A 23,644-nucleotide genomic window follows, 5' to 3' on the forward strand; every position below is an offset into this window, starting at 1 on the left:
CAGGGCTGCTCTCAATCCCTTCATACCCCAGCCTGTATTGACTTCAGGGGTTGCCCCAACCCAGGTGCAGGATGTTGCACTTGGCCTTGTTGAACCTGATGAGGTTCATATGGGTCCACTTCTGAAGCTTGTCGAGGTCTCTCTGGATGGCCTTCCATCCCTCAGGTGTGTCAGCTGCACCAGTCTCGATCCTACTGTCTATGTAATTGATTAAGATATTAAACAGTACTGGTCCTGGTAAAGACCCCTGAGGGATACCACTTGTTACTGGTGTCCATCTAGATGCTGTGCCATTGACTGCTACTCTCTGCATATTTAATGCTAGTTTCTTTTTCTGGTAATACAAGCTGTGATCGACTGTGGATTATAGAACTTTAGAGGGTTTATTGGATAAGACTTAATTTAATTTGGCAAAGAGAACTATTAGAATTATTCAAATTTTTTAAAATTATATTATTCCAAAGTCTCTGTTTCCTATGAGATACCAGCCACTTCTATATTGACTCCTTTGCTTTTTCAACTTGCATAGAGCAGCCAAGTATTTCTAGGAAGTACAAAAATCCTCACTTGAGGAATTACAGTTTTCTCTTGCATAAATGTACTACATTTCAGGTGTGCTAACAGGAGCATAACATGTCTAATTTTCCAATTTAGTTTCCTTCAGAGAAGACAAGAAAAAGCATTAGATGGCTAATGTTAATGAAGAGACAAAGGTTTTTTAAGGAGTTAGTTTTCTAATGTACATGTGGTATATGGAATAAGAATTATTCTTTAGTGGAAAGAATATTCTAATATAACAGCTTAAAAGTGCATTTAAAATAATATTGTATCAGTCATCTCTACAGCCTTAAAGTCAGTCGTAACTTCTTGTTTGTTACACTGTCATATGATTCGAGCTATACAATTTTTGCATGCTCCTTCTGATTTAATCTTCTTTCTTACCAGAAGCAGCACAAAACTGCTATAAGCAATTAGAAAATGGAAACCCAGAGCTCAGTGTTGTTGAATCTAGAGAGTGCTTTTACAGCCCAAAATAAGGTGTTAGCCTGGTTTTGTGGGTATTTGTGGATTGTATATTGTGAGTTATTGCACCAAGGAAATCCGATGCAGCAGTATTGAGAAGTCGTGGAAGCAGGGTATATGCTAATACTGAAAACCCAGAACGAAATAACCTAGCAACAGCACTGCTGTGTTAGAACTACAGATAAAGATTACAGTTCCTTTTATTTTGCAATGTGGAATGTGTTCTGGAGTATCCCCTTAACTAGTTCAAGAAACAAGAATCATTATTTTTAATTATGCTGGGTTTTTTTCTTGGATGTTCTTACTGTTATAATAATTATAAATTCAGGTTATCGAGATAATTTTGCAAGCCATGAGTCTTAGTGAATCTGACTTGAACTAGATTACATGGTCTAGATGTGTAGGCTTTGCTTGTGGTCTATTAGAAATGTTTGCTTGGTACCTTTTAGCATTTTTTGGTGATTTGCACTTGCGTTTTCACTGCTGACTTATTTACAGCTTGAATATTACTTTTCCATGGTGTGGGTGGATCAAGAGGCTTAAATTTCCTTTTTTTTTTTCTGCTACCCAAATTTCAGCTCATCAGTGAGGCTTAACCACATAAATGGTTGGGAAAAAAATAATGTAAAGAAATTCAGCCAATAATATACCATCTCTTTTCCTTATTAAATATTTATTTTCTGTTGGTTCTAGTTTGGTGAAGACTCTTCAACCTCTAGTATGACATCTGTGAATTTGAATCTTCATGCAAACCAAAGTGACTACAGCCAGTCTTTGCAGTCTTCCCCTGTTGCTCGTTCTATCGTTTCAGTGTGGAGCGTAGAATCCAACAAAGTAAGTGAAGAGGATAAGCTTTGTCCTTTCAAAGAGGAATTGTGGAAGAGTGAATCTTGTTCTTGTTTATGGGAAACTTTTTAGCATTTGGGCTTCAGTTTTGATGTATGGCAGCACTGGAGAGTGTAGCATTCTGAATTTCTTCAACATATAAACATCTCTGTTTCTCTGATGTTTCCCATCATTTGAAACTCTACTACAGCACAGAGGGGGGTTGTTCTTAGCTACTTTTGCAAACATCTGCTGCAAATAAAGCAGTAGAGATGAGTAAAAATAGAAAACGAAATTGCTGTTATCCAAAAAAATATGGGAAAATAATAGTTCTAAAGATCTCTGCTCTTTTTTTCCTCCAGGCTACTCCTTATGCTCTTGTCAGCTTCTTAATTAGAATATTTAAAATGTTGAGAAAATAATAAAAAATACTTACTTTTCCTCTTAGGACAAACAGCATATTCTTTGGCCTCAGCGATCAGAGTGCATGAAATCTTTCCCCAAAATTCCTGATCCAGAAGAACTGCCAACTTATTTCCTGCCTCCAGAAAATAGGGGGTTCAGGCAAGTGATGATTTATGAAAATTATATTTGTACATTTTCACACTAATGTATTAATGAGCATTTTCTTTCTGGAGAGGATGGATGCAATTAGTAATCAACAGCACAGATGTGTTCGGACGTCTTTCTCTGGCAGCTCCACAGAAGGAAGGTGTTTTCCTTTAGTGTCATCTTTGCTGTAACTGTAACAGTCAGATCGAATTTCATGGTGATTCTTCCCTGACTGTTAGTGCAAGGTGAACACATGAAATATCTACAGTAATACTAAGAGAATGAGAATTAAAGCACAAGTCTGAATGACTTTAGAGTATCGTTTAAAAAAAAAAAAAGGACCGAGAATGAGGTGAGTAGGTATTTAATAACTACAATTAACTGTTGTACATTGCATGCATCCCATTAGCTTTAGTTACGGTAACAGAAAATTGTGAAGACCAGAAAATACTAAAAAAGGATTAGAAATGGAAAGCCCTGGCTCATTCCTTTGGGACAAAGGTAAAAAAACAGCTTAGTTGTGGAATAGTCAGTAATATCTGTTCTTACGTAGCATAAAATAAATGTGTCTGTGCTGCGATAGCTACATTACATAGATCAATGCAATTTCATAATATCATACTCACTTAACATTGTAATAGTGATGGTAAGAAAACTTTCTTCTACCAATCAGTATAATGCTAGTACTGAGCATGTGTTAAAGCAAAGTTCCCATACACAAATGTTCTGAAACTTCCTTTGAAAAAAACAGTGTTCAGTGTAGAATGTTCTTCTCAAATTAGTTTGCTACCTCTTGATGTTTTTGAAACGAAATTTTTGTTTAAAAAACTTCAGCATTTTCTTTTTCACTTATCTATTTAGTCCTGAACAATCCTTATTAGTATAATATGAGAGCCTTCTGTGTCTTATCTCTACTGCATTGTCTGTTATTAACAGAAAGTCTATGCTTAAAAATGGAAAGTAAAGACCATATTTATTAATACCTTTTCAAGGGAAGGATGGTCCTTGGATGCTCCTGGTTTGCAGCTTATGTCAGTCTACAGTATGAGACTTGTTGGTTGATATGTAGCTGATCTTATGTTTATATATCAGTGGCATGCAGCATATGCTAATAATTTGTCTTGATTCTCCTTATTGCTAGAATACAGCCAATAGTGAGTATCCCAAGAGATATGATCGGGCATGGAGAAACCCAGGCACCAGACTGTTCTTCCATTACTGATGCTCGTAACAACGAATCTCTAAACAGACTGGTCAAGGAACTAGACAGTAATCTAGATTTGAAATTCAAGATGCCAGATGATCAAGCAAGACAAGTAAGAGACATTTTCTCATTGGTTCTCTTTTGCCTTAAAGTTTCACTCTTTATTACCTTAAAAATCTTACTCAGAACAGGAAAGGTTCTGATATTTAAAAGATTACTTAATATCACAAGCCAATCAGTATTACTAAAAAAGGGAGCAATTGCTTTCTAATAGGGCTGGAGAAAGGGAAAACTTGTCATTCAGCATAAGACTTGTTGTCTGACTTCTTTCAAATGCTGACCAGAAGCACACAGAATAGGAAATTTAATTTACTATTTAAAATTACTGCTTTGTTTTAAAAAAGTCACTTGACATGGTTAATCTTCTTGGGGTTTCCAATAACTACTGTATTTTACTAAGTTGGTAACTTTGGGCTGAGATTAGTCCTTCATGTTGCTTTCTGGAGATTGGCTGCTTTAATCATTACATGTTCACATCACCTGTTTAGAACAATTTTTCTCCTTTTTTTCTTCTTTTTTTCCTCTCGTTTTAGTAAAGGGCAGATTTAGGGAAGTGAGGCTTGAATGATCCATATAGATATATACTGTAACTTTTTTTCAGTTGTTTAAAAAAAAAATTAAAATCTTTGTTGTCCAGGTCTTGCATTCTCGTATCAACAATCAAACTATTACACAGGCGAAGATAGGAGAATTTCTAGATCATGCCATAAAAAAGGTATGTTAAAAACTGTAGCACGAGATAAATGCAGAATTCTTATTTGAGGCTTGTTTCTATAATTCTAAAAACATAAGTAAGTGATGTGCAAGAAATAAGCTTTTTTGCTGCCCATAACTGAGATGAAACTAACTTAAAAATCCATGTTTACAAATAAAGCACAAACATGTAGAGAAACATTCATTGAATTTAGCTTAGTGTGGACCAAACTGCCCTGTAGTTCCCTGTTGTGACTGCGGGACCTGGAGCAATACATAGCTAATCCTGGCAGCTGTTTTCTTAGCTAAGAGAAGTAGCTTGGAACTGCTCCATCTTCAACACCTATCTACATGCTCGCCTTTTGCTCTTTCTTCTCCTCCCCACTACCCCGCATTCCCCTCCAAAGAAATCAACCCCCTCTCAATCTTATGTTGGGACTATTAACACTCTGGGGCAAAGAATGTACATTTGTATAATACCCTGTGGAATGCCACCTCTGTCTTGCATGGGACCTTTGAGAGTCATCACGAGTCGAATAGCAGAAAGCATTGAGATAGGGTTGACTCTTTTTGACGTGTCAAGCTGATATTTCTCAAATTAACTCTCATGTACAAGTTTTGTCAAGGCAATGTATGTCTGTATTGTTTTTAGTCTAAAATCACTGCATTTAATATGCGCATCTGTCTTACCCGGAAGAAAGAAAAAATAACAGTAGGAGTTGATTCCTGTTACAGTGGTGTTCAGAACAGTCCTATATACGGCTAACGTCTCAACTGTTGCAGTGCAGGGGTATTTTGTTTTTAACTGTAGTATTCTGTTGGGTTCATGCTAAAAGTCTGAACTTTTCGGTCATTTAGATGCTGATGTAAAAACACTTTCATGTCATGCCTGTTCAGTTAATGGTAAACTTTCTAGAGCAGAAGTGCCACAGTTGGTATCTTTGTTCTGGGAAAAAGTGCCAGTAAGTTGCTGAGGATTTAGTTAGACAAAGATGGTTGAGACCTGGGTATGGAGTTTAACTCAGTGAGGAGTTTGGCATGAATAACATGCAAGTAACATTATGTATGTGCATTGCAAAACAGGGATGATAAATACATAATCTGTAATTGTTGAGAGTAAGGTACTCCAAACCAAGAGGCAATATATCCTATTGATATCTTCCAGTTCATCTTGAACCATAGATAGAACCTGTGTGAGGCTGTTTCTAAAATCTGGAAGAAAATCTATGGACTGATTAACTTCTTCAACACAGTATTACTGTAATGCCAGTTGTATTGGGTTAATACAGCACTACTGTAAAGATCCTTGTCTGTTTTGTTTCTCTCATCCTAGCTGCATGTTTTCTACTCGTGCGTGTGTTCGGGCTTCAGACATGTAGGTTGGATTTGGCATTAATTTCAGTTGTTGCTTTTATACTTTAAACTCTTTGTAGAATTGGGTAACATAGAATGCTGAAAATATTAAAAAACAGAATTTAAGTGTTTCTAAACCATTTCAAACTTCTCCATCTGAAAGTGGATGTTGTACGTAGCCCTGTCTGCCTGTCAAAATTTTGTTACTTCTCCTCTAGGATGAGTGTTTTGTTTTTTCCATTATAGGTGAAGTAGAAGGAAGGAACATTCAAAGTGTATTTGATGCTTCCTCCATTCTTCCACCTGCCCTCAGTTGTTGCTTGCTGGTTTATAATCCTTAAACTGTATCTAATGCATGTCACTTGTCAACTTTCATAAGACACGTGGATAATTAATTCTAAGAAAAAAAATTCCGAAACCTCCAATTGACAGGAAATCTTGATGTTGGATACAGGACCTGGAAGCACATCTAACTACGATGTAGAAGCTTCCTGACCTTCAAATTCTAACATTTCTACATAGATCTGTATTAATGTAATTTAAGCCTCTGAAGTGGCTCAAAAGTGTTGCTTCCTGAAGCAAGTTATCGATTATCACTTGTGTATTTTAAGGGATTTTGTGGTCATGATATAACAGAGTCATATGAGTAGAGTGCGAGCATCAGCTGCTACTAAATTGCAGTTCAGACTGTTAAGTCACATCAGTTTGAGTGAGGTAGAGCAGACTGAGTGATCTACGAGGAGTCACAGCAAAGTGTGATTTGTATCTGCTTAACAAAGTGTAATATGCAAGGGTGGGGTTGGTTTGTTTGTTTTCTTACGAAAGAGCAGGTAATTCTGTCTTCCTGAGACACCCCTTTGTGGGTGTTTTCATCCTTTTCCCTGACTCTTCCATAGCTGGAAGATCCTCTATGGCTTGTGCTTAATGAAGCGGGATTGTACTGGCGTGCAGTTGGAAATAGCACCTTTGCTATCACCTGTTTACAAAAAGCATTTAATTTGGCTCCACATGAATATCAGGACATCCCTCTGGTCAATCTTGCTAACCTCCTGATTCATTATGGTCTTCATTTGGATGCCAGCAGGCTCCTGCTGAAGGCTTTGGCCATCAATGCCTCTGAGGTAAGATGTTTTTTCCTTCAGTGGTGAATGTCCTTCATTATTTTCTAACTACATATGACTGACTTGTCATTACTTACCTGTTCATGCAGTTTAACTTCCAGCTTGTGATTTGCAACAGATGTTAATTTCCATTTAAATTCTTGATGGCACTGGGAGTTGATGCTGGTTGCTGAGAATATAAACATTTAAAGCAGAAATTCTTCTAAAATAGGTGATAGGCATTTTTGCCTCCTGGAACCTATCTTATCAGCAGTGGCTCCAAGGAATCTAATACTGGTGTTTTGGCAGTATTTTAATTAAAATAGAGATCCATAATGCTGTCAGCATTGTATCTTGATTTTTAAAACCCTTAAAGTAGAACATGTGTCACTAAGATCTTTGGCTGTTAAGACATCTTTCTGTGCCACTTGACTTTTTATAGTGTTTTATTTGTCCCTAGATTTCATCTATATACCTAGAGGGAAAGCTGTGTTCAAGTTGTTTTGATGACTGCCAGTCATAGATTGAAAACAGTATATTGTATTTCTGAATAGTAACAGTATAAATATTTTGTAAGTGGCCACTTACGTAAGGTAAAAAATTACTGTATAAGCTGCTTAAACTACTGGACTGGCCAGAACAATTTAAAAAGGAAGCAGGGGGCAGAGGGATTGGTGCAGCAAGTAATTTTAAATTCTAGATGCTTAAATGAGAAGTTCAAGTGACTTTTTCCTGTGCTTCTACCTCTGTAGTTAGATAAACAGAGAGCTTAAGCCTGCTAGGCCACCAGTCATTTAGCATGTAAAAAAGCTAAAAACAGAATAAACTTTTTCAATATAGCATCTGGGAGCAATTTTGCAATCGTTGGAAAGGAATTTAGCCCATTTGGTTGGCAGATAAAAGTGCAAAAAGGAACTATAGACAGAACTGTGACAGAATGATGTGCCTTAAGAAGAACACATGAAGGCACAGCCTTGGAGCAGGGAGAAGCATAGGGATCCTTAGAACCATGCTGTGTGAGTACAGCTTTTCTTCATAAACATCAGTGAGACCTACCTATTCCTATTTTTTCAGGCATTCTCAGTCCTGTAATACCTATTGTATCAAAAAATCTGGCAGGAGAATTTGTACTTGAATAATACTTCCTGGAATTGAAATTAACCATAGCTACAGGGAGTGAAGGATGTGCTATATTAGCAAAAGCTTTTAAAAAAATTCCTGTTGCTCAGCTTGCACCTTTTTCTGAGTGGTGTTTAATAACACAAGCTAAGATGAGCTTGAAAACTCTTAAGCTACTGATCAGTCTCCACATTTTCAGATAATGAATGTAAAATTATTTCAGTGGAGAAATGACTGCTAAGTTACAATATTATAGTCATTATCCTAGGGTTATACTGTTAATTGCAGCAAATTACTTGGCATAAGTGAAAGACTTTTCAGTCAACAAACAAAATGCAGTGCTTTACTTTGTGCCTGTATTAAAATGCTAATTAAATTTTGCCCAGTGAAAAAGGTGTTTATAATTTGTACTTAAAAAAAAAAAAAAAAAAGCATATTTCAAGGATGTTAGCCAAAAGCAGTGGACAAAAATATTAAGTTTTATAAATAATTGAAAGTAAACCTAAATGGATACCCTTAAGCTAGTGTGACATCAGTGTTTTCAGTAAACTAGTTGTACTCGAGTACTGACAAATGAAATGCATCTGTCCTGCTAGAACTCTAGGGATATTTTTACGTTTTTGCTGATTTCTAATCATTCTAAAATGCCTTCAAGCATTTCAGTGTGGTTCTTTGCTACTCTGCAGTAAGCATTACATTTATGATGTGTTGTAAGTACTTAATGCTTCATATCCGCTTGTGTGTATTTAGCAGCTGTTTTTCATCATAGGAAGATGGAATCCTGAACACAACCTTACGTCAAAACAGCTTTTGTTTAGCATCAACGCATCAAGCTGTTAGTTCTCCATTCTAAGAATAGACAGTCCCTATTTAAGAAGTTTTCTAAATTCTTTACAGCCGAAATTGGGAGGGTGTGGATTGACAGGAGTTTTTCATAGTTGGCATCAGTTTTAAACACTGAACACGCTTATGTTGGGGTATGTGGTTTTTCTTTTTGCAGCCCCTGACGTTTTTGAGCCTTGGAAATGCATATCTGGCTCTGAACAACATCAGTGGAGCCCTGCAGGCCTTCAGACATGCACTGGATTTGACGACCAAGTGCTTGGAGTGTGAAAGCAGCCTGAAGATGATCCGCTGTTTGCAATTTTATCCTTTTCTGTACAACATCACCTCTTCTGTGTGCAGTGGTAAGCAGCTGCTGAAAGATGGACCACAAGTGAAATAGTGTCTGTTTGCCTTGAGTGTTGCACCTGAAATTCGTGATTACTTTTTTTCCAAGGATGGTCCCTTTTGCTTTGTAGTACTTTCTCCCTATAAGGACCAAGGTTGAGGCACTGCTTTTAATGGAAAAGTTATAGTCCATTAAGAAGCACTTGAGGGTGACTTCGTAAATACCAAGAGGTCTGCCACTGAGTGCAAAATACTTCCTGAGTGTGTCAGTAATACCTTAACAACTTCACCAATATCTCTTACGGGTAAATGAGGAATGCTGGATTCAGTATTTATGGACGTGCAAGCTACTACTGCTAGACTACTCAACAGCCCCTTTTTACGTCCCTTCAAATTTTACAGTCAGATGGATATGTTTTCTTAAAGCTGAATAATTTGGTGAAAAGCGGTTTGGCTCTAATACATATCTTTTCAGTGGGCTCAGTACTTTGGATGTCTTTTTCTCTTGTTCAGTCTTTACAGAACAGACTATATCGTGTTATTTTGTTTATGTGGATCTGTGGTCACTGCTTTTAACCCTCCAAAAGTCTTTGAGAAGCATGACTTTTAACCCAATCTCTCGCAAAAAAATACTTAAAAAATTTGAGACAGGATGATTTTTTTGCCTTGTTGGCTACTTGTCTGAAAAACAGTAATAGCTTTTGAAGGTGGATTATTTCATTTCAGTGGATTACACTGGAATATTTCAGATATTTGGTCTGTACTCACATATGGCCAATACACTGCGTATGGAATACTTCGTGATCCCTTCTCTTTCACATTGTTACTAAGATATCTTTCCATCTAATATTTCCTTTGTTTTAAATGAAAACTTCACATAAGAGAAATGCTTTTGATGTTTAGTATTGGTAGGACTTCATCTGAATTGTTTTTTTTAATTCCCTCTCCAGTGGAAAAAGATGGAGAAACTTCCTCTGATTTAGCATCTAGAATTACCCTGTGTAGACATAGACTAGAGGCCGCCATATCTCCTGTCACAATGTGAATGATGCAGTTGTAGGTGAAATTCCAGGACTCTGCCATTAGAATAATACTATCTTTTATGGCCATATGTGTTTTTACTCTGAGTGACAGTACATCAGTTGTGCAGAGAAATGAATGCTGTTTGGCCAAATGTGATGTGGTAAGTGGTACTGTGGCCCAGCTCGTGGGTCTCTTACTGACTTCTATACCATTAAGTCTGGTACCTTTCGTTGAATCTCTTAACATCAGATTGCCTTTCTCTTAAAAATCCCTACAGATACTGTAAACAGTAGTGGGACTTGCACATTTCATCACAAGAGACACTTTCACTGTTCTGGAAAAAAAATTCAATGTTTGTTTTTTGTTTTTTTAAGATCTTTAAAAATGGCTGTAACTAACACGGTTAAAGTTGCTCCAGTCATACCTTACTGATTACCACTCAATTTTGAAGTTAAGCAGAAGGTAATTTAAAAGTATATTCACAGAACTGAGATGGTAACGAGCAATGGCTGTATTTGAACCCCAAAGTGATCATTTACATCTTTCTTTTTGTTTGCTTTTTCTTAAACTTGTCATGATACATAAAAATATACTCCTCTAGATTGTCTAATTCTTGGCTGCTGTTTGCATTGATTCCTGATCTAGGATGTTCATTTTGAGGTCAGCTATTACTGCATATGCTGTTCAGGAAGTTTGTGTTTCTTCGATATGAGGAGAAACCCATGCCAAAAGTGCTTATGAGAAGAGTGTTATTTTTCCTATTTTGCTAGCTTGGCCACAGGTTAATGAAGTGAGCATCAATATGTTTATCTGGTACATTTGGGTTGGTTTTGTTTGTTAAGGAATCTGTGAAGCTGCTGAATTAAGAGAGAGATGAATATGCCTTAGCATGTTAATTTGCTCATTAAATTTCAGTATTTCAGTATTTAACTCTATATTTACATTTTTGCCTTTTTCTGGGACTCTTCCTGTCTTAATATTTCTTTCTTTTTCATTTCTATTTATAATATCCTTTAGGTCATCTTTTTTCTGAGCGCAAGAAACATGGAAATATAAACCTTACAGATAGTGTAAATGTTCCTTGTACGTTCTTGTGCAGAGTGTAAAATAAACATACTGGTTAATTCAACCTTGATAATGATTTGTGGTTTGACTCAAAACTTAGGGTTCAAAAATGGGAAGATAGATTTGCCTAATTTATTTTCATAAGGTTTGGGGAAATATTTTTTCCCACTGTAAACTTCAACTGACAACTCAAGAGGAACCTTGACAGGCTGTATGAAAGTGACGTTAAGTCTCCAAAACCAGAATTATTTCAAGAATGCATGCCCAGAAATCACACTTCGAACTTACAAGTATCCTGAATTTTTGGGAGTCTTCTGTTCATCCTTCAGTCCAAAGAAAACGATTGAAAAGAGATTGTAAGTTTGAATTTTGACCTTACATATGTAATGCAGTAGGATATACAAATATTCAACCACTACGTAGAACCTAAAAAATGCAAACTGTATTTAGATGCTAATATTTAACATTACTTGCTGCACCTACAGCATTTGTTAAAACGTTATTATCATGTAGACTTACAGGACTCATAGAGCAACATAAGCTGCTCATGTTTGGCTCCATGACAGCCTGGAAAGAACATTTTGATGACAAGATGCAAAGGGAACAATGCTTTCACACACCTTTCTGAATGAGACTTTAAGTACAGAGCTAATGCAACACATTTGTAAATACATGAATCAAACGTATGCTTGACAATCCCAGTATCACTGAATTGTTACTTCAGGAGATTTTCACAGCTTTTCAAATCATGTGTTGCTGCTTGGGGACATCTGATACTAAAATGTAGTTTGTCCTCTTGTTATTGTGCACTTGTTGGCATGTCATAACTATTTATATCCATCTCCTTTGAGATGGGTACGTTATGCTGAATAACTTAGCAAGAAGTTGGGATGTCATATGTTGTCTCTGGTTTAATAGCTTGTTTTTGTAAGCATTCATTCAGTATTACTGAAAGTAACAGCAGTAGGACTGCCTGTGCTTTGGGTGGGATGTCCATGTGATAGCTGTGGTTTTGCTTCACCTGCCAAAAGCTTCTGTTCATGAGATCTGAACTAACTACTGGGACACATTGTTCCTTGCTCTGCTGCTGTGAGCCATCAGCAGAATCCAGCAAATGACCAGTGAGAGTTATATGCTAACATGTGATGGAATATGGGATCAAAAATCTGAATTTGTACTCTGACTTTTGATGACAGTATGTGTCTGGTGTATATTTCAAGTAGGTAAAATGGGAATTTTCTCAAGCATGTTGGGCCATTTGCTGTTAGCACAGGACTTTGCAAGTGTGAAACACTCATGCTGACTTGAATGCTTGTTTGAATGCTCCTGTCTGTACTGCTGCATGGTACTTTTTTTTTTTTCTAACTTACCTCTGTTCTAGATAGAAGATTATATTTCAAGCCCAGGTCACTTCATGCATGTGAGAAGAGGAATTAAAAACCTCAGACCAACACTTTTCTATTTAACCTTTACCTCCTATATTGTCGTTCACATAAATGTTTGTTTTCATTGTAAAAGGATTTCTAAATCTGCAAAGGTTTATGGTGGGTTTTTTGTTACGGAGTGGGGTATATGAAGTGTCCAAAATATGGTACAACTGTATCATGTATGACGTGTATTTTACACAACTGCAGGTGTTCAGTCAGTTGCAACTAATACGGATACTATACAGCAACAGTCCTGCAGAGCTGTATATGCCTTAATTACTTGGACCAATGCGGCGACTAGAAACGACGCACACTAGGACACAGAGACACACAGGCACAGAGTTCTTGTTAGCAGCAAGAGCAGAGTCAGGCAGAGCTGAGCTCTCTTTTATTAACAGTTCTCAATGTATATGTTTACAGATACAGGGCTGGACCAAGAGGCTAGAACAGTTTTTTCAAAAAATGTTATTCTAAACACACCACACTCATGTTGTGACTCTTTTCAGTCACGTTCCCATGCATATCTTGTGGGCAGCATTCTGACCCACTCATTCCCACACCCAGGCCCAACATTCACACATCATACATATGGGGGTGGTTTTCTGACCTGAGATATCATTCTCACTGGCCTGGGCTATCGCTTCTTACACTCATAAAAAACACAGTTCTGTATAATCTGTCCAAGGCCCTTTAGCTGGAACTGCTGTTCCCACAGACCAACAGCTCACATACTGCCCTGTTCCCAAATAACTGAGAAAATGGCTGGAAGATTTCATTGTTGTGGGAGAATTCTGTTGTGGTCCTTTCAGAGGAGACTTGTTAGTGTTAAGGGTGTTGCTACTGAATGATCAACTGGTCTGCTACTGGCAAATTTGGCTCCTGAAACATATTAAGTAACAGAAACTTTATGTTACTTGACAGATACCTAAGCAGCCCATATCCAGCACATAAATAACAGGACCAAGAGACTTGCATAACAAGTGTAAAAAGAACTTAATGTGGAAAACCTGGTCAACTCTCAGAGCTACAGAAATAAGATACTTAGGCTTTATGCTGCTCATTAAGCCAGTAGAGAAAGCCAGCATTATTTTTGCCTTGACATTAAAGTGGTGCATTGCCAAGATTTGTTTCACACACCTTTATGACTTATAAAATTGCAAGTAGCTTTTGTCATGTGATAAGGTCTATAGAGGAATATCCAACTAACACCTAAGGAATTGTTCATGTGGCACTTTATTGGCTGATGTGAACATTCAGATGTTGTCAAACCTTATGAAAAAGGTTACAGTATATTAGAAGTGTATTTTCAGTGTGATGATCAGGTGGCCACTGAAACATGCTAGTTTGTTAATTGCTGTTGCATAGGACTTTTCATCATGTGTGTAAAACAGAATTGGTGCTTGGACAAACAGAAGTCATTTGTACCCAAAATATTTTTATCTGACTGTAAGCATCTGCCTCTGGCTGACAGTTCTAATTCATTATGAGCTCATGCCCTTCACATTCTTTTAGACAACATCAAAATTCAAAATTTAGTAATGAACTGATGGTATCCAAAACATGAAGCTCAACTTGTTTCAAGCTTCAAGTTTCTATAGTCTCACTGTCTTTTATTACTTGGCAGGATAGCACTTTTACAAAAAGCTTTGTGCTGCTCTGTTGGCAGTAGAGGCAGTGTGAGTACATTACAAATGTGCATGCATGCCATCGACAGAATGCTTTTATGTAGTGAGTATGTTTGTGAAAGCAATGCATACTTCTCTATGACTTAGTTCTGCAAGGTATGTAGCAGTAGCTTAGTGATCTGCTTTTAAGTATGGCTTTTGTGCCCTCTTGTGGTACAAATACCGTGTAGCAAGTGAAACAGAAAGTTTATTTTATCTACTTCTTAGAGTAAAACATGGGGAAAAGGTATTTGATCTTTTAAGTGTACAGATTTTTCCTTTGTCCACCAACAGATAAGTTCTTACAAAGTTAATAAGCTTAGACATTTATGCAGATTGACCTGAAGAGGGGCGGTTGGCCTGAAAGGAGAAACTCTGCTTGAAACTCTGATAGTAAGTTTATGGACAGATTGAATAAGTTGCTTAAATGAACATTACTATTCAAGCAGCTGACTCTAACTTAACAACTGCAATCAGTTTGAGTTCCCTGTAGCAATTTCAGGTAGGATTTTTAAACAAGCAGAATTCTGTGAAGCACATGAGCAGCTTATCAGAGTAATCAAAACACATCTTTGCAAATGTTTGCATTGTCACTTATTACTAACATAGAGAAAGTGGGTTCTGTCTTAAACAGCCACTCTAGAATCAATGTTATCAGTTGAAGTTAAATACTCAGTTGCTTATTTCTAGCCCCTACATGCACACGTATGCACCCACGTGCCTACTGTTCACCCTGCAAGTTCCACCTGGGATCTGAAAATCAATATGGATTCTTTTTCCCTTCAGCATCTCTGACAACGGAGATCATACAGTGTCAGTCCAGCTGAAAGATCTGTTGGTGCTGCACAAGTGGAATCTAGGTCACCGCATTTGGGCTCTGCAGTGCTAAAGGAGTAAGAGGAGGTTAAATTGTACTTGGGGTAGAATGAAAACCTCTTCCTGAATGCAGGCAGGTGGGAGATAGGGAGAATGAGGACTGCTTTTTGTCCTGTTAGAGCCAGACATCCCAAAGGGATGGGGGTGTCAGGAAATGTCAGACAGGCCTCTGACTGGGAGATAGTGGAGAATCTTATGTGAGAATGTAATAGTTTTGTGCTGTTGTTTCTGCAACAATAGTCCAGCAAGGGAAGAGGGAGTTCCTATCATGCACCTTTGCTGCAATAATTATGGCATTCCTAGAATTTTAGTGCTATGATCTGGAAGATATTTGACCAGAATTGTAGGAAAGTTCAGTGAGAATTTACTGATGCAAAACTTAATATGAAGGAAAAGCAGTACAGTATTAAACTAAATATAATATGACATTTTCCATTTTTGTCTGTGTTTATAGTGAAAGTGATTATTCCTGATACTTCATCTAGATCCTTCAGTTACTTCGTCTTAACTACGTACTCATGTAGGAGGAGGATTTTCAGGGGTTAGAGTGGCAGGGAAAAGGTTCTCTTTCCAACTAAATTTTTCAAAATCTGATACCTTCATTTATCAGACGTATTAACATTTATCTATAATGGTTTTGATTAATTTTTGTGATAGGAATGTGGAGAAAATGAGGCATACTGCTGCTGTCTTCATCTTCTTTTAGGAAGCTGCTTTTGCCAGTGGTGTTTTCTTAAACATAGCTGCTAAAAGTTCTTACTGAACCTGGATAATATGGACTGCTTAGAGCTGGACCTTTTATAAAGGTCCAGCAACTTCATATGTTCAACAACCGTTTTAGGAGGAATACTATTTTTTTATTATTCTTATTATTTTTAAATTTTATTTAGAGCAGCAACTGTGCTTCTTCATGGAATTGTGTAGAATGTGGCCTCTCAGAGTGCTAAACACTTAAAAGCTATCTTAGATTAATAGCGAGCATACTCCTACCTAACCAGTTAACACATTGTTTTACTATATGAGTGGGTCAGCGTCTCTGCTTTGATCTCCAGTTAGGAGCAAGATTGCATGGATATCTGTCCCAAACAAAAACCTATAAATTGTCATGAATCAAGTCTGACTATTAATCTGTTCTTGTTGGGTAGTATAACCTAGTGAAGAGATACACAGGTAAACATAAATACAGCCTAGCAAAAATATTTTCTTGAAATAAAAAATGTGAAATCAGGTCCCTGTGGAATATTGCATGACTCTAACATATGGTGTAAACCTTACAGACGGGGTGGTAGTCAAAAGATACACACATAAGACCATTACCTGGCTTTATAGTGTCCACTCCATATGTTGAGAGAAGTGGAGAGCTAACAGTAACTCATCATGGGGTCAGTTAGCTGTTATAGACTTTGACTACATTACGCTACTTCTCTTATACTTACAGTCCCTTTTAAACTTGAGTTCGTAGGCACGAAATATTTAGTGTTTAGCATCAGAAGAGGTATGTGGCTTATGATGAAGGAAAGATTGGAAAGAGAGCAAAACAAATGGAGGCCACTGTTACCTTTGTTTATGCTAGTGATCCTTAAACTAAGAATTTCTGTGGCTTAATTAGAAACAGATTTCAGAAATGTGTTGTATGCAGTGAACTAAATGTTAGTCACTCAATGTTCATAGCATGCATTATACTGTGATCTAATGTGGGTGAGTGTATATTGTTAAGGAATTAATAAGGAACTATTTTTATATCTGAGAGTTAAAAACTGTGGTACATAGGAGAAGTCACTAAGGACAAGCCTTTGTCTTCAGAACTTATATGTGCTTGTTTTTCTTGCCTTCTGTTTTTTTTTTTAAAAAAAAAAAAAAACAACCTGTTCTTGAGGCACAGGCTGAAATTCAGCCTGGAGTGCTGCTTACCTTTCTACTCTGTATGTAGGACCACGACCCCCTGAAAGATACATTTTCTAGTCTTATCCTGAGTTGGGAAAGGCCCACAAGGATCATCGAGTCCAACTCCTGTCCCTGCATGTGACAACCCCACAGTTCACACCATGTGTCTGAGGGTGTTGTCCAGTCTCTTCTTGAACACTGTCAGGCCTGGGGCTGTGACACCTCCCTGCGGAGCCTGTTCCAGTGCTCCACCACGCTCTGGGTGAAGAACCTTTTCCTAATGTCCAGCCTGAACCTCCCCTGGCACATCTTCCTGACATTCCCTCGGGTTCTGTTATTGGTTACTAAAGAGTTCAACACCTGCCCCTCCTCCTCCCCTTGTGAGAAAGCTGTGGACTGTGATGAGGTCTCCTCTCAGTCTCCTCCAGGTTGAACAAACCAAGTGACTTTAGATGCTCCTTATACAGCTTCTCCTCCAAACCCTTCACGAGCTCCATAGCCCTCTTATGGATACTTTCCAGTAGCTTTATACCCTTTTTATCCTGTGGCGCCCAGAACTGCACACAGAGCTCCAGGTGAGACCGCACCAGTGCAGAGCAGAGTGGGACCTCCCTCGCCCAGCTGGCAGTGTGTGCTTGATGCACCTCAGGACACAGTTGGTGCTCCTGGCTGTCAGGGCACTGTTGACTCATGTTCAAATTGCCATCAACCAGAACTCCCAGATCCTTCTCTGCAGAGCTGCTCGTTTATCCACTGACAGGACTGGAGAGTTTAAATGTAGATGTTTAGGTGTTTCTATGTTTTGGGCCCTGTTCTCAGGTGTCATAGAGCAAGTTATTGCTTCTAGACGTGGGTTATAAAAAAAAAAAAAAAAGTTCCTGTTGTAGCAGGTGGTGAGGAAGGAGGAGAGTGAAGGCTTTATGTAGTCAACCTTTTTGATTTTCCCCTACCTGTTTTTAACTATGTAAGAACTGTTTGGGGGTTGGGGCAGAGGGCTGATGTTTTCTACTCTGATATAAAGTAGCCTACTGAATTCTTCAAGATGTTTTGCATGTATGTACCTTACTAAACTGCATCGTGTTCTAATTTATATAGGCTTGTCTTCCTCTTTTATTTTTTTTTCCATGCTTTATCACTTCTTTATATTTCACAAGGAGAATTTGTGTGTCTTTTCACCAGGAACTGGTCTGTTATGCAATGGTGAGGTATTTCTCTCATTTGATATGAACAAGAAATCTGATTATGTGTTGTTGGCATTTGTATGTTTTGGAAGGTTGAATCAGAACTGCTGTAATGAGACAAATAGGTAATCTTTAAATCTATAGCTAAGCCCATTTAGAGGCATCTTTTGGCTACAAATCAGATTTTAAAACTATCTCCCTGTGACTGAGAACAGTTGTTTAACTATATAATCCTCTTAATCAAAACCCTGTTGTTGGAATAAATAATAAAAAAGAACTTTGGTATGCTTCATTTTTTGGGCTTGAGTCTAAGTTTTGACCACGTGAATCATCATCATCCTGTTGCTGGCTATGCATCAAACCAAAGCTTGTTACTTAGCGCACTCCTCTTGGCTACTCAATTTTTGAACATGCGTTTTATCATCTTTTGAAGGGCCACTGACTGCTTGTCTAAAAGATAAATTTAGAGACGAGATAGGAATTTATGAAAATTAACTTTTAACATACTTCATTTTGCTTTTCATTATTTGTTCTCTATACTTAGCTTTTATTTTTCAGTTAACAGTATGTCCTGTCCTTTGAAAATGTTTATTTTAGTCCTGTAACTTCAGTTTTGCGAAGGAGGGTTTCTATTCAAGGAAAAAGCTAAAAAGAAACAGTGTTTCTGTGTCCGGAGACAACACAGGGAAAGCTTTGTCTAGATTTTGGATGCTGCAGTCCTCATTCTCTACCAGTACCCGTATTGATACTTAACTTGAAATACTTGACCAGAGAGGGAATTTATACAATCTGTTCTTGGTTATTCCAAAATAATAGCTATGAGGATGTGTGGGTAGTAGATGTATTGCTTTTAGTGATTTTTTGCAGTGTGTTACAGCTCTGACAGGTGCTGGACGGAGGCTGGTGGTACTGTTGTGCTGCCACTTTCCAGTTTGCAACAAGGATTCCCACAGTTTCGTGCTCCTGCAGATGTAGGTTGCCTGTGTCTCTTTCCTGGGTCCCACGGTGTGCAGTGAATACATAGCAGACTTGTGTATTTCTCTTCAGTTACGTATAGACCTATTAAACATTCACAAGTCAGTATGGCATAGCCAGGTAATTGTAATTAAGAACTTTTACTTTTCTTTTTCCTTCACTTCCCTGCTCCACTTGTCACTTCAGTCATTTTTCACTAAAAATGAACTGAGAATTCTTTGGTTTTGTTTCATTTTTTTTTAAAGCTTACGTGTGTAGAAAGCACCAAATTTTCCTTGGTATTGCTTCTGGAGCACAGTACTGTCTTGCAACTGTGGCTTGTGACCTTTTTATAATGTTTTTAATGACAATCCTGTTTAGTCATAAGTGGTTTGCAGTTTTTGCTTTCAAAGCTCAATCATGGGATTTATTTTGAAGTGTAAATATGTATTTTTTTCAGGAAAACAGTAAGAAAAGGAATGCATTAATTTTAGAGCAACTTAATAGAACCATGTTAATTAGAAGGTGAGCAATAGCTGCTAAAGATAGATATCTTTTTTAGTTATTGCTCATCCTATTGCTTTTAAAATTCAGCTCAAAAAAACTAGCATGGATTTTTTTTTCCCTTAACAAATGTTCTGCAGTCAAATATCTGTTCATATACATTTGCAATAACATGGTTGCTGTTAATAGCTCACAGGATCTTTAGGAAATAATCATGTTCACCTTGAAACATAAAGGTAATTTGGGTGTGCTGTGTGTTCATCATCTGTGAAAGTCAAAGCTCCTATATTATGTGTTGTCTGAAGGATGGTCTCTCAAACAGAGCTTCCACATAATACTGCCCTGGCTTGTTAAAGTAATATTGCAGTGAAGTCATGGATACAGAAAGACAGCTCTTCAGGGGCTAGTTTATCCCAAATCTTGATGACTGAGATCCAGTAGTTTTAGATGTGCTAAAGGGTTCTGTTAGGTGAGTTCATTCATTGCAGATTATTTTTGCAAACTCAGGTAAATTATAGTGCCTGTGACATGAAGCACTGAACATGACTTGTTCTGTAAAAGCGATAGGTGACAACAGGCTGGTTTTCAGTTTAATTTCTGTAATGGATATATATCAGTCTAATATGCAGTGTCCTCCAAGCAGTGACCACCCCTAAAGTTTTCACATGACCTAAGAGCAGCATTGTTACACATTGTCATGTGTAAAGTGGTAACGTACCACCCCCTCTGACTCGTGTCTCTCTGCATCTGTGTAAGCAGTGACTAGCGAAAGTAAAAAGGCGGCTGCGTATTGATGCACTGCTCCTGAAATGTCTGCAGGTGAAACTATTCATCTATGTACAGAGATTAAAACCTGTTGCCACTAAGCTCAGTGAGATGTCATTCCTGTTATATGAAGAAGAGAACTATGTTTACTAAATTTCAATGGGAGAAGTACTAGTTTTGAGCATGCATCAAAAAGCAAGTATGGAGTTGTTGAGTCCTGTTAGTGTGGTTTCAGTTTGTTCTGTACTCGATAGCTCAAGTATTAGGCTGACTTACATCATTATTAGGTTCAATTCTCTCTTTGCACTGTTTAACCATGAAGGGGCACATCATTTAAGTGACACTTATCTCCAGATAACTTGCATTATGTGTAATCTAATGTAAGTCACTGACTACAGCAATAGTCACTTGACTCTAGTAATAGTTCAAGAGATAATCCAGCTCTGCTTGTTGCAAGGAAGCAGGGAAAAAAATCAATACCTAAAATTTTAAATGCCTTTTAGATTTGAATCATTATTCTGCCATCATATCTTCTAAATATGGACCAGAAATTTAAGGAAATGAATTTGTCATGTGAAGTTAGGACCCAATAATTTTTTAAACCTAGTCTGGAACATAGATGGTGGAGTTTAAGAACACTATATTTAACAAACTCTACACTGACAATCAAACAAAAAATAAACAGTCAGTAAAAACTCTGTGTTGACCAAGGATGCCTGGAGATAATTTTACTTTTTATTTCCAATGCTGTTGATGGCACCAAATAATGTCTTGAGATGGTGCAACTATTTAATGAGGCCCTGTTCGCTCTGCCAGATGTACCACAAGACATGAACAGCTACAGTAGCAATTAATTTAGATTTTAACAAAAATCAGTGTGCTCTTTAATGGCGAAGTTTGATTACTTTCAAGACCTTTCTCAAGGTACAGCACTTCCATGTGATACGCTGCTGGCATTGTTTGTTTTTCTTTCCTATTTTCCCTACTTTCCACATTTCTTTCCTTGCTCTTTATGCTCAGTGGCTTCCACTCTGAGGGTCTGGAGTCACCTAAATTGACAGAAGTTTGCTTTTAAACAAAAAACCCCACATAGTACCAGAAAGGCTTATATGTAATAAGGGAAGTTCATAATTGTTTCCAAGTGTGACTTTTCTGAGAGATGGGGCAATATGAAATATGTTTCAGAATAAGTATTTGCTATCCCTTTATAGGTAGGGCAGGTTTTCAATGTCAGTTACTGTGTCACTTCTCCGTCCTACTATTTCTCCTTCCTTGCTACAAATGTCAATACTCTGGATGTCAAGGTTTTTATTCCTTCTACTAAGTGGTTTTCAACTTAAGAGTTTGGAATCATCTAATTCCTAACCAAGAACTTAAGTCTGACTTTTGGATTGGGGTTTTTTTAGCCCTACTGACTGTAGTAGGTGCCACAGCTTTGGTGGGCATTCAAGAGGGGTCCTGAAAATCAAAAAGGTGGTTAATATTCAATAGGATGGATGATCTAGCAAATCTTTTCTGTATTTAAAATGTGTGCTGTTCTAGCTCTCTACAAGTGCATTCATGTTAGCCCCAAAAATTTACAGACTAGAACTATATGAGAAAGAGACCTTTAATATGTAATACCATGTGCTGCTTTTAATCTCCAAGGTTTCCATGCTTCAGTTTAGAGTTTGTTTTTGCTTTTTTTAGCAAATTAATTTGTTTTATAATTTAGGAACTATTCCCTTTTTATTTCCTCCCAGTTTCTACATTAACCTGGCACAATCAGATTCTTTATTTGTATTATTTCCATCGCCTAAATAAAGGCCCAGACACTTATTTTGTGTCATCTCTATAGCATTTTTGTTTCACTGCTAGAGCATGGTAACCAGGTCTCATAACACATAAGGTATGACAGATTCTGATCTGCTTTCTTCTCTGCTTTCTTAGTTCTGAAGAATCAATAGGAAAAGTGGCAACAGCTGCTCTCAAAATAAATGAGCAAGAAAGCGATACTTTTCTAGTAAGTTCTCAGGATGGAGTAAGCTGAATTGATAAAGTACTACAAAGTAGTCTTAGACTTCCAAGTTTTGTAGCTGTGTCAGGACTTTACACCTGAAATTCACGTGCATATTTAGACAAGAATATATATGAAATGTTAATAAATAATACATAGCCGAGCATTTGTAGGGTGGCTCTTGTCCATCACACAACGAGGGTGTTGTACGTATTGCAGTGGTACAACTCATGTTCTGCATGTTCTGTTGTTGACTTGCTGGGCTCACGCTCTTCCCCGCCGGGCTTCAGGCATCCCGCTGATACGAGCTGTAGAGGTCTGACTTGCAGACTTTCAGTACCATCAGCTTCATATTACACTCATCAGAGATCTTGAACTTCAGTTGGTTTTTCAACCAGCACTTTTTTTCTTCTGTGATGTCAGAAAACTGAAAGCAGCAATCTGAAAAATTTAGGCCACTCAGGTTTCTATATATAGCAGTTCTCAGATCCCAAGAAAACCAGTACTCTTATTCAGTCTATTTTTAGCTGTCAGTGTTTGTAAATTAATATTAACAGAGTCGGTCTTAAGCAGAATTTTAAGAATTTGATGTTGTTTTTCTTTCTGGTTGCTATTTCCAACTTTTTTTCTCTTTTTGGCATTTTTATTTCAATTTAAAACAGTCATCTGTTTTACAGCCACTTTGCCTTTTCTCTTTATAGTAATGATAAGCAGAACTTCAGGAAAGGAAATTGTGGTCATTGCATTACTGAGAAGCACCTGACTTGCATCAAAATCAAGCTGGTTTGATGTCAAGCAGAGGGACTAGTTTCAGCTTTAGGGTTCTGTGCACACCATTTCTCGTAGATTAAACATGAGGATCCCCATATATTGAAGTGATTGTATTATTTCTGTTTTAATGAAGCCAAATTTTTTTTTTTTTTATTGGCAGCATGGGAGAGGTGAGGAGGGGATTAGAGAAAGAGTCAATGACTGATAGAAGTAGGAAAGGCATAGTATAACTGTATGACATGTTAGAAGAGTTTATGAAGCTAACTGCTTCTGTTTTATATATTTACTCATAAAATAGCATTGCTTGACTTCTTTTCTATACAGCAGAAAAGGTAGGGTAAGAAATACTTTTCACAGGGAGTTTATGAATATAGTTTTATTTTATTTTGGTGACAGCCCCCACCCCCTGGAAAATACTGGTCTGTTTCTCCTCCA

General features: G+C 37.5%; 1 protein-coding gene across 1 annotated transcript in view; it reads left to right on the top strand.

Moving 5' to 3' along the window:
• TTC17 (tetratricopeptide repeat domain 17) overlaps positions 1-23,644 on the top strand; it is a 63,426-nt gene that overhangs the window by 25,367 nt on the left and 14,415 nt on the right. Inside the window, exons 11-16 of the mRNA XM_065838830.2 lie at positions 1,717-1,857; positions 2,297-2,412; positions 3,542-3,716; positions 4,302-4,379; positions 6,607-6,831; positions 8,930-9,116. Of these exons, the coding sequence (XP_065694902.1) occupies positions 1,717-1,857; positions 2,297-2,412; positions 3,542-3,716; positions 4,302-4,379; positions 6,607-6,831; positions 8,930-9,116 (922 nt within the window). The remainder of the gene's footprint in view (positions 1-1,716; positions 1,858-2,296; positions 2,413-3,541; positions 3,717-4,301; positions 4,380-6,606; positions 6,832-8,929; positions 9,117-23,644) is intronic.

The sequence above is a fragment of the Patagioenas fasciata genome, chromosome 5 (genome assembly GCF_037038585.1).
Source record: "Patagioenas fasciata isolate bPatFas1 chromosome 5, bPatFas1.hap1, whole genome shotgun sequence".
Classification (NCBI taxonomy): Eukaryota; Metazoa; Chordata; class Aves; order Columbiformes; family Columbidae; genus Patagioenas; species Patagioenas fasciata.